The 11054-nt window shown below is 52.8% G+C and overlaps 4 protein-coding genes across 4 annotated transcripts; 2 read left to right on the forward strand and 2 right to left on the reverse strand.

Moving 5' to 3' along the window:
- Nucleotides 1–157: 157 nt before the first annotated feature.
- Nucleotides 158–6377, forward strand: QC761_000410 (uncharacterized protein; the record flags this gene model as incomplete). Its single annotated transcript, XM_062871800.1, is given in 3 exon segments — nucleotides 158–4678; nucleotides 4733–5361; nucleotides 5373–6377. 3 exon segments carry the CDS (start codon nucleotides 4231–4233, stop codon nucleotides 6375–6377), a joined length of 2082 nt encoding a protein of 693 aa, XP_062731979.1. The 5' UTR covers nucleotides 158–4230.
- On the reverse strand, nucleotides 2204–3946 carry QC761_000400 (uncharacterized protein; the record flags this gene model as incomplete). Its single annotated transcript, XM_062871798.1, has 1 exon — nucleotides 2204–3946. The coding sequence occupies one exon, from the start codon at nucleotides 3944–3946 to the stop codon at nucleotides 2204–2206; it is 1743 nt and encodes a 580-aa protein (XP_062731980.1).
- Nucleotides 6378–6620: 243 nt separating the features above from the next.
- Nucleotides 6621–8139, forward strand: QC761_000420 (uncharacterized protein; the record flags this gene model as incomplete). The annotated part of the gene is made up of 3 exons (XM_062871801.1): nucleotides 6621–6782; nucleotides 6846–7060; nucleotides 7117–8139. The coding sequence occupies 3 exons, from the start codon at nucleotides 6621–6623 to the stop codon at nucleotides 7931–7933; spliced, it is 1194 nt and encodes a 397-aa protein (XP_062731981.1). The 3' UTR covers nucleotides 7934–8139.
- Nucleotides 8011–9743, reverse strand: QC761_000430 (uncharacterized protein). The gene is made up of 2 exons (XM_062871802.1): nucleotides 8298–9743; nucleotides 8011–8241 (listed from the first exon to the last, which is right to left on the reverse strand). Exons 1-2 carry the CDS (start codon nucleotides 9566–9568, stop codon nucleotides 8190–8192), a joined length of 1323 nt encoding a protein of 440 aa, XP_062731982.1. The 5' UTR covers nucleotides 9569–9743; the 3' UTR covers nucleotides 8011–8189.
- Between the last annotated feature and the right edge of the window lie 1311 nt (nucleotides 9744–11054).

Raw genomic sequence — 11054 nt, forward strand, 5'->3', positions numbered from 1 at the left:
AGGTGGGCTCCGCACTCTGTCGGTATCTATCAACAGCCTGACTCGACGACATGACCATTTCCCGAGAAGCCTTCAACACCCTGGCGAGCTTAGCATCGAGCCAAGGGGCGTGAGGTGGCGCAAGCTCGGCGACGAGGTCCAGTTCCGCTCCTCGAAGAACCAACAGGACCGTTAGAAAACGATGGGAGATCCAGCACGTTGGGAGTCCCACCCGCGCGGTAGGGGGGTTGACCAGAGATGCACCCAAGGGGTTCAGCATGACGAGCAAGACTCCAGTCCGGTACCCACGATCGAAGACATTGTAATGCATCGCCATCGATGCACCCTGTCCCTGCACGTGACAACAGCTCGAAAAGACCAGCATCCAAATACACCTCATTGGTGTTCTTGGAGTAGTTGAGTTGCGTGAAACGCCTGCCTTCCCCTTTGGCGGCGAGCCTATGGACTCCAAAAACCTTGTCCCGCGGATTACTTTCTCAGAGTAGATGGGCCGTCGACATGACATCTTTGAATTGCGGCAGTCCCTTTCCCACAATGCGTCTTACTCTCCAGTGCTGCATGCAACATACAATGCCAACATGGAAACTCCGCAGAGTCATTTTGTTCTTCCAGCAATCTGTACTCTGCGTCCACTCAAATGCTATCCGGAGACGAACATTTGATTCAACAATCGCAAGCGCTCGATAGAAGTCGTCCCAGTTGCAACACATCCGTCCATACATGACACGAGCCTCGGAAGCGAGAACAGCTTCCTGGGCCACCCAGACGCGCTCGAACCACTCATGCTCGAGGAGATGCATAAGCGGAAGCCACCAGGGAGTGAAGCGACACTTGCCCACCTCCTGATATGCCTTGAGATTGTCCCTTGTAAACGAAGTGTTGATGCGAAGCTGGTCAATCAGGCGGAAGGCAAGGGTGGCGAAGACACTCTTTAGTACCCTGTCGAAAGAATCAACTTCCGTGATCCGCTTCGGCAACCAGCGAATGACCCGGTTCAGCGTTGTCCAGCTCATCTCTCTCGAAGGTGAGCCAAGCCAGATGGTGACCAGGGATGCGGATGAGTCAATATCTCCCATCAAGTACACCTGTTACGACTTTTCGTTTTCCGAGAGCTGGTCAATGCAGATTGAGTCTATCCAGATCAATCGCGGGAGGAGAGTAGATCGGAGGTCTCCAAGAAGCTTAAAGACATTGGACACGACGCGCAATGTGCAGTCACTGACGATTATGTGCTCGCCGTCATCTCTCTCGGCTTGGGCCCATCTGTATGAGATCGCCTCAAAAGGTGGGGCCGATTTGAGCTCAACTTCGAACAAATTGCATGACATAGCCTTGTGGCGGTGGCCAAGATGAACCAATAAAAGTCGGATGGTGGTCTTCTCTGGAGATAAGGGAGTATAAGTGTATAGCGGCAATTTGGGTTGACTCGGTCGATAAGCGTGGGCTCTTCGCTGATGATGAGCCCTGTTATACCTCCAGTAGACGTTAATGATATGCTCCGGAACTATCCCACTCAACGCCCCCCGCCCCCAGCCTCCACAAGAAGCACACCTCGACCTGGAACCACTCGAAAACCCGCTGGAGACGCAGCTTGTAAGCGAGGGACCAAGATAAAGGTCCAATACGCTTTGATTTCGAGATCGTAAAAGAAGATCACCGGGAACCTGACAAACCAAAGCCTTCCAACCAGCGAATCACTCCAACAGTGGCCAATAGTAACGAACGCCACCCGAGCAATACGGCCGGCCAGCGAGACGGCAATGTCAATCTGGGCAAAAGGATTGATACCGTATTTCCAGTATGCATGTCCGTACGCGACGACGAGGATTGACAGTGCATATAGGGGTGGTTTTTCGGTGGCGAGCACTGGGAGAAACCACAGATAAGCGGTAAGGAACAAGGAGAGGGGCAGTTGTACTCGATGGTTGAGGTGGAGGTTGTGCGTGAGAAGAAAGAAAGAAGTGGTCCCAATCCATCGCCTCTGAGTCGCTTCCAAGGTTGTCTGAAACATCGTTGCGCTGCACTGACAGGTTGCAGGCAGGTTGAAAGAAGCCAAGAGAAACGAAGGCCTTAAGGAGGACTCGTAGCAGGGTGGGTGAGGCTCAAACTCCGACCAGGCAGCTGACTATGGCACCAAATATCGTGGCGCAGCAGCCAAGCAACTGGACACAAGTTGTACACACACCTGCATCATCCGTGATATCTACAACTTCGCCCAGATTTCGTCCGTCACACCGCCTGCCCTTTCAGCCCTAAACACAACCTGATGCAACGCCGCCGCCTCTGGATCATCAGTCTCCTGTATCCACGCCGACATCACATACCTCCTTCCCCCACCCACAACAACCTCAATCTGACTCCCCGGCCAAGGCGACGCGTTCCTCCACAGCTCCCCAGGCAGCTGCTCCCAATAATGAATATCGCTCGCCTCCATCCGTCGAAGAAACCACTCATACAACTCCGCTTCCTTATCCTGCAAAAAAAGCTGCACAGCGGGCCTCTTGGCGCGCTGGTCAACCAACATCAGCAACTCCACCCTTGTACCATCTTGGAAGATGGCAAAGGCTGATATCGCCAGTACTAGCAACCGTTTGTTGGAACGGAAGAACAAACGCCGGGTTTCGTCCCAGTGGCTCTCTGGCCGGGCTCTTCCCGGCCAGACCGTGATTTTCTCTGGGGCCCGGGGGCCTGTGGTGGTGGTGAGACGTTGGAGTGGAAAGGCGATTGCATCCACCGGTGAGGTTATATTCAGTGGTTGGGTAGCGGTATCGTCCAGCTGGATATAAAAACTTCTTCTGCAGGTTGTCAGCAGAACAGAACCTTCTGGCTCGGATAGCACTCGTAAGGGGCAGTTTCTGCGGACGAAGAAGTCGGGGCCATTTTTGTTGAGGGTGATTCCCATCATTCTTCCTCGTTGGCCGGGCGGGCTGGATCGGGGTTTTATCTCCCCTAGACCGAGGAAATAATGCAGGCCTTGGTCTGGTTCGCCGATGTCTTCTTGTGTTAGACGGAGGAGGGAGGAGGTGATGCGCAGGCCTTTGTTGGTGACGATGTACTCTGGGTTGATGGAGGCGCTCATGGCGGCGTTGCGGATGCTGAGGATGGAGATGGTTTCGTTTTTGTTGTGGCGGGTGAAGTCGTCTGGGGAGGTGGCGAGTAAGGGGGATCCGGACCTGTGCGGTGTTGTTGAACCTAGAGAAGTGACATGTTTGTTACTTTTTTGCCAAGCAAAGATGGTCATGTCGTTGCTTTTGCGGATAATTTCCTCTTGGAGGCGTCGAAAGGCATTTTCGCCCTCGCCGTAGATCATGGGGAGGTTTACGTCGAAGATGCCGAGCAGACAGTACGCGACATCTTCGGGGCGGGTGGTCTGCCGGTTTGCGGCCCAGGACATGCGGTCTGCGATGGATATTTGGCGGATGGAGGCATGGCCTGTGAGGATGTCAGCTGGGATGCCGGTGATGGATTCGAGCTTCACGATAAGACCGTCCTTGGTGCCTCGCAGGTCCCAGTCCTTGTCGTAGAACTGCACTTTCTCTGGGGCGAGCAGCTCCTGTAGGGTCCAACCACGACGGAACCATCGACAGTTTGGAAGATTGGTCTTTAGCTCTCCGGTGGCGGGAAGATCGGAAAGGTACACGAAGCAGGCGGCGGCCTGTTGATACCAGCGGAACATGGAGTTGATGCTTTCTGTCAGTTCGGCATTGTTCGTCTTGTCGATGCAGCAAGTGTCGACCCATGCCCACTCGAGCCGCTGTTCGGCTGCTATCCTGCAGGACTCCTGTAATTTTTGGTATCCTTGTTTCGACTGCAGCGAAGGTATCTGGTCCCGGACATCTTGATGCGAGACTTCTTCTCCGTCCCAAGTGTGCGACAAGATGGCGTAGGGCGGCCGGCGGCCGAAGAACTGCTTAAAGGCGAGGGTTTGGGTATTGAGGAGACGCATATTTGTTTGCCCGGCGCGACCTCGAGTGGATCTAAGAGGTCAACCTGGTTGGGGGAATTGGGCCGGAAAATGGGGTCTGGGCGACTTTTACGGAGCGTTTCCTTTGCTTCTATCATGCAAGGAAATGTTAGGCTCAGCCTCAGCTGATTGTCAGCCAGAATCGAGGAACCACTTATTGGCTGGGATCGGAGGCAGCCGATTTGTGCGTACCTTAGCTTCGAGGTTGTCAAATGGCGATAGCAACGAGCCACATGAACGCTGAAAGCTCAGACCCATGATCAACAATGAGACAGTCGAATCATTCCAGCTCCCGGCCACTTTGCGGGATATGTCGAGAAATATCACTGGATCAAATGGGCGTGTCGGATGACGGCAAGATGCAGCGTCACCAGCCTACCTACCTCGCCCTGAAACAATCCATGGACCATGGATGTGTGCTTTGTCGCTTTATCTGGCACGCCCTGGGGCAAAGCAACTCGCGAGAGGGGGACCGAGGAAGTGACACTCTGGCTCACGTGTCCGAAAAATATCCCGGCAGAGAGATCTCTCTTGTCGTTTGGCCGGGCGTGACGCCAACAGGATATTTGGATCGCATCCAGATCATCACATCTGGGGAGATCCCTGATGCGGATACTGACGATGAGGATGGTGATGATGGGCCCGCTGATCCGAGCATGCACCCCGACCATCAGTTCGCTTTGTCTGGGGTGCTTGACATTTTCGCATATACAGGTATGAAAGTGTAGTGCCTCAATCAACTGAGAATTTGACTGACAGTCTGCCAAGATGACCCTGCTGCGAGCCACGGCGGTGTCACTGGTCGACCGTTGCCGACGACAGACGGCAGTTCAAACGATGACTTTGCGTTTGCCACTCAATGTCTTCAAAAATGTCTGAGCAATCACGCCGGGTGTGGTCGACGAGATGAGATTCCACGTCTCCCTACTCGGGTTCTTGACCTCGGACCATTTGATGGTTCTCGGGTGCCTTACCTGCTACATACTGCTGGTCGACAGGGTCAATATAGCGCATTGAGCCATTGTTGGGGTGGCCATGTGCCAATCACAACGACGAGTGACAATATTGAGGAACATACGAAGGCCATTTCCAACCTGCCTCCGACCTTCAGAGATGCAGCCTGTATTTCGCGGAGGCTAGGAATTCGATATCTGTGGATTGACTCGTTGTGCATTCTCCAAGACTCCAAAGAGGACTGGGAGAAGGAATCAGCCATGATGGGAGAGATTTACAAACACAGCGTGCTGACAATAGCCGCAAGAGCAGCCAGAAATGCCCGGAATGGCTGTTTCATCACAAGACACCGTGATGTCCAGCATGTCGACTCGAGTACCGAAGCCCAGACGATCAGTTGGTGGGCAGCATCTACGTTCGGGATCCCACATTCGAAATTGAACGTCTGACACAGACACCCCTTGACAGCCGTGGTTGGGTACTGCAGGAAAAGCTCCTATCGCCTCGCATACTTTACTACGGAGCTCAGCAGCTTTACTGGGAGTGCAGACGAACCTCGATCCGCCAAGATGGGAAATACCATTACATCCAACAAGACGCTGTGCAACCTGCCATGTGGAAGGAAAGGATGGACATATTTGCCCCATACCAGTCCGTATACCCCAACTTCAACAGAATACCACCAGACTGGACCGAAGCAAAGCATGAGCTCGCAGCGAGGATGAGACAGTGGTACAATTTAGTTGAGGAGTACAGCGGGCGCCAGCTCTCTTTTCACACCGACAAGCTGCCTGCCATAGCTGGCATTGCCAAGGAATGGGCCAAGTCTGTTGACTTGTTTTACATTGCTGGACTCTGGCGAGAGGACATTCTGGCAGGACTTCTCTGGTACGGAGGGAAAACGGCAACGAATCCCCCGGCCTCGAGCACATTGCCGTCCTGGTCTTGGGCGTGTTACAGTGGCAAGGTCAGCTTTTGGGCCGCTCACGATTCCACCTTTGGGTTTTCGGATTACTCTTGTGAGTTTGTCGACCTGTCTTTCCGTGCGAGTGGTGCACTGGGAAACTACGGCGATGTAGTGGGAGCAAAGCTGGAGCTACGAGGGCGTATTCTTCCTGTGCGTCACGCGACGAGAATAAGTCTGGGGAAGAACTTCTTTGTTGGACCGAATATCTTTGGTTATGGTGGGGAGCAGATTGGGGTGGCCACTTTTGATGTCCCCCCCTCAACATTCGATGCGCTATTTGTTCTGCTTGTCCATGCTGGTGTCGGCAACGTAGGATATGGCGCTTATTATGCAGCAGGTCTACTCATCTCGCCTGTGCCGACAGAGCAGGGCACTTTTATGAGGGTGGGTTATGTCAATATGGAGAAGGGACATGGAGAGGGCTGGTGGGACACAAGATCGGCGGCTGATTACTTTGAGCATATCCCGACGACCACGTTGTTCTTGATATAGAACGGATTCGGAATGCATTACGACAGTCACAAGAGGAGGCGGTTCTTTGAGATCTGATCGGTAGCTTGGCGCCTTCCCGCCATCAAGAAAAACGGCGATTTTATCCGCATTTACCCACCTTCTCCAACCTCCACGTCGTCGCTTCCACCCGCTTGGTCAAACTATATCCCAACGTCATGTCTTGGCTCAGGAACTTCACACTTCAACATTTCCGCCCAACAGCCCAGCTTTGATGGATCCAACATGCCTGTGCTCTTTGGGCACCGGTACCTGGCTCTCATAGTTGTTGTTGTCCTGGTGGTGTTTTGGTTCTTTGGGCCGCAGGGTCTGCAGTCTGATGGCGGCATTCACTACCCGCGAGTACAGGGCAAGGCCTTCTCCGACGTTCTGAATTCCACACTGGGTGTAAGTATTGCACTGCCACCTGACACTCTTGCCCCCAGGGCAGCTGGCTGATATTCTGAACAGTTCCAGGAGATATTCGTCATCAACCTCCCAGAGAGATCAGACAGGCGCGATGCCATGACTTTGGCCGCTGCTCTGACGAGGCTTGACGTCAAATGGATCGACGGTATTGACGGCAAGGACGTGCCTGAGAGGGTTCTACCAGGTGACAGCTGGGACAAGAAGATCTCAAAGGGAAATAAGGGGTCCTGGAGGGCGCATATGAATGCGTTGCAGCGGTGGGCCTATATTGCTTCCCTTGGATGGAAATGTTCATTCTGATATATGATGACAGCATTGTGCAAGATAACTTAACCAGCGCCCTTATCCTCGAAGACGACGCAGACTGGGACATCCGGCTCAAAGAACAGATGCAAGTTTTTGCTCAGGCTGCGAGAGCCTTCACTCAACCAGCCCCGAGAACGAGATCGACGCTTGCAGACACCGAGGACCGTTCCGAACTCTCGGTCTCTCAGATACCGATAAATCTTCGCTCGCGCCTTACACCGTACGGGGACAGCTGGGATGTCCTGTGGTTGGGTCATTGCGGCACGGAATTTCCATCTGCCTCTACTATTGTCGCCCACAAAAGCACAACGCCAACAATGAACAGAGTCCCTTTGCTGCGAGTTACCATCCCCAGCGATGTCACCGTGCCTGATGCCAAGCATCTGAAGGCGCATCCCTTTGCCCTCCAAGACTCGCTTGCCAAAGAGTACGCACCCCACACGAGAGTCGTGCATGCCTCGGACAAGACAACGTGCACCCAAGCATACGCTGTCAGTCAACAAGGTGCTCGGAAGTTGCTATACCAGTTCGGGTTGAAGACGTTGACGGCAGGGTGGGATTTGATGCTGGGGGACTGGTGTGATGGACTTTACCCTCGAGAGACCGGGAACCGACCGGTTTGCGTTACTGTGCAGCCTCCGCTGTTCAGTCATCACTATGGCAAGGGGGCAGCTTCGGATATCACGGCGCCTGGGGGTGGGTTTGTGAATCAGGATAAGGAGATGACGCCGTATGTGAGGTTGAGTGTGAGGGTGAATATGGAGAGGTTGGTGCAGGGTGTGGGAATGGAGGATTTAATTGATCAGTGGGAGGATGCGGAATGAGATGGATATCTGATCAAGAATGGTTCAAGATGAGTGCGAGCACTTAGGCTTTGATGTAATATTACCGTGTTATTGGTCTTGAGTTGAGATGGCAGAAAAATGAAATCTTGCTAGCCCAGATACCAGATACCCGTATGTACCTCATGCCATATTGTGGATAACATATTCAGATAGATATTTTCATCGCCCACTTCCAACGGTTTAAGCAGTGAGAGCTCTGGAGCGACATCGAGCCATGGAATCCATGGAGAGGTGTTCAGTCTGTATCCACCCCCCTCCACTTCCAAGCAAACATGATGGTTCCACCGCTACACATTGGTCAGGATCATGGGTAGTCCTTGCGATGTCATGTTGATGCACTTACCAAGGATACCCGCCCTTCAGAAACAACGGACCCTCTGTCTCATCCACAACGCCACCAAACACCCTCAGCGCATCATCTCTTGTACGGCGGGAGTGAAACTCGACTCTGACGTAAGTCTCGTCAGGATTCTTGTGAATGAGAGTGGTAGAGAAGACTCCCATGGCCTTGCCCATTATATAGACGCGGCCGTGGTCACGCTTCCACTCCTCAAAGGTAGGCTCGCTGAGAGGGCCGAGGAGGAGGACGTCTGGCTGCTCGGCATCACCATCGAACGGGTAGGGTGGGATGGTGCGGGTGCTGTAGAAGTTGGGTGCCACAGGCTGGGTATTGAACAGTGAAGGTATGCCGATCCGTTGGTAGAGGGCGTCGATTGGGGCGGTCGTAGCATTGAGAGAGTTAGACTGCTCCATGGTGACGGGCACTCGCTCATCACTGAGACTGTCGGCAGTCTCAGCCATACCCAGACCCCCTTCAACATTGTTACCGCCCATCTCCTCAAAATCAAGTAAATCACCCTCTTCTGTCCCCTCTTCATCATCAGTGTCCTTGTTGCTGGTATCGGGCGTCCAAATCACCATCTCCATCCCGCTTGATCTTTCCGTCTCAACCCCCCCCTTATCACCTCCTTCCTCAACAACAGGAGCACTATCCACCACCACCCCAAAGAAAAGTTTCATCCCTGTCAAGACCGCTGCCTTGTTCTTGGCGGCTTTCAACGCTCCTTCCTGCAGCCCGTACTCGCGGCCTTTGTTCCAGGATTCTTTGAGCTGCTTGTCGATTTGAGTGTTGTCGGAGGAAGGAGCGTTGGCGATGACAGTAGTGTCACGTTGGGTGTTGAGGAAATGAAAGGGTGTGAGATCGGGAGTGGAAGAGAGGGTTGGAGGGACGGTTGGAGGGGGTTTGATGAGTTGGGCTATGTCGCCCCATACTGGGTCGATGGGGGGGTAGAGGGAGAGGATGGGGTGGTTGTGGAGAGTGGTCATTTTTGGGTTGCTGATGTAGATTGGTGGTGGAAGAAAGGATGGTGGTCGAAGAGGGGATGGTGGTTGAAAAAAGGATGGTGGTTGAAGAGACAATGATGGGCAGTGGTGTGAGTATCGAGGGCCGGGGGTGATTGGGTTGAACTGACGGCGTGGAAGAAGGGATAGCTGAGGGATTATACGGCGGAAGGATGGGAAAATAAGAATAGAGAAGCTAGGGAAGGTGGAGAAGGGGGTCTGCTTCGTTTGAGGATCGCCCATTTTTGACTGCTTTTCCTGGAGCTGTATCATGTTGGGACTCAGATGAAGGATTTTTTTGCTTCTCAGGGACGATGAGAGCAAAGAGACATTTTACCATCTGGTTCTTGCCAAATATTTTGGCAAAATGGCAAGATGCGATGCTGGGCAGAGAAGGCTGTTGCAGCACTTCCAAGGTTAGCTGCCCACCAAGAGAATTCGTTTCATGTCTAGGGAGATGATGAGTTTCAGTCGTTTCCACTTGTTGGTCATTGAGGGAGACAGGCGCTCAGCTGCTCCATTCGGTCACGTATGTACCCAACTCTCAAGTGCATTGAACTCATGGGATATCCCTTCCATTTCGAGTAGCAAGGCTGGGCCTGACATCCAAGATTGAAAATACTGATATGGTCAAGCTTGAGTCCCCTCTCATGGGCATAACGTTCTCTAGGTTTGTAAGCTTTGGATGATCCCTGCCTAGGTCGTAAGTCTCCAAAGATAAGGTACGTACGTAGTTTACCTTACATTGATAGGCGTCACGAAAGTTCTCAAAGCTTACCAGCAGGCTCGTTAAGGTTTGGGTACAGATGACAAACTCAAGTCAGTATCTATAAATGCAGCCTTTTGCCCGTTGCAATTTTTCTTTTGACCAACAGCTTCTCTCACCTACCTACCCATCCACCGACAAAATATTTCTCAATCGACCGCAAACACCCAACTTGGGGAGCAGCCATGACCGACGACGACGCCGACTCAGATCATGAGCCTTTTCCCGAATGGCGCCGCAACAAACCATATCCCATGGACAACTTGAACAAGAGTGCCATTCCCCGTGTTGCTTCTTGGCATAACCCGGAGCTTGATGAGCAGGGGCACGAAGCGATCAACATCACATCCACATCCATTCGCACCTCCCTCGAAAGCAGCGACACATTTCCTGTCAACCCCCCGAATGCCAACCTCGGAGCCTTGGAGAAATTTCCACTTGAGCTGACCTACGAGGCTATGCACTATCTCGATATCGCATCTCTCTTGCAGTTTATGCGTACCAACCGTCGCGCCTGGAGTCTGGTCACCAACCTGAGTCCCGCTTTACAGGAACCTACGGGGACGAGCTGCTCGTCGTCATCATTTTAACCAAGCTGGCGCCACACTCAAATGATGCCCTGAAGCGTAGAAGTTGTGGAAGGCCAATGACGAGGGTAGACGGGTTGTGAAGATATTTTATCCTTCCCTTAGCTGGTGTCCTGGAATTGACAAAAACCGCTGTATTTCATGGGTGGATTCCGAGGAGGACGAGACCCCGGAGTGGACAGATCTCAGCCAAGAAGACACTTAACCAGGGACCTTATTTGATATACCTAAGGCAGGTAGGCAGGTAGTTGAAGGCTAGATGATGCAATAGGCGGCCAACCAAGCATAGCAGATCCCTTCATGAGTCCAAGAACCATGTATGCTTGCATGGCTACCTGGTCAGAATGCGTATCTAAAAGTGTGGCCTGTGTCATTTTGTCACCCGTCACGTCGTCTTACCATTAGC

Source organism: Podospora bellae-mahoneyi, chromosome 4 (genome assembly GCF_035222275.1).
Source record: "Podospora bellae-mahoneyi strain CBS 112042 chromosome 4, whole genome shotgun sequence".
NCBI lineage: Eukaryota > Fungi > Ascomycota > Sordariomycetes > Sordariales > Podosporaceae > Podospora > Podospora bellae-mahoneyi.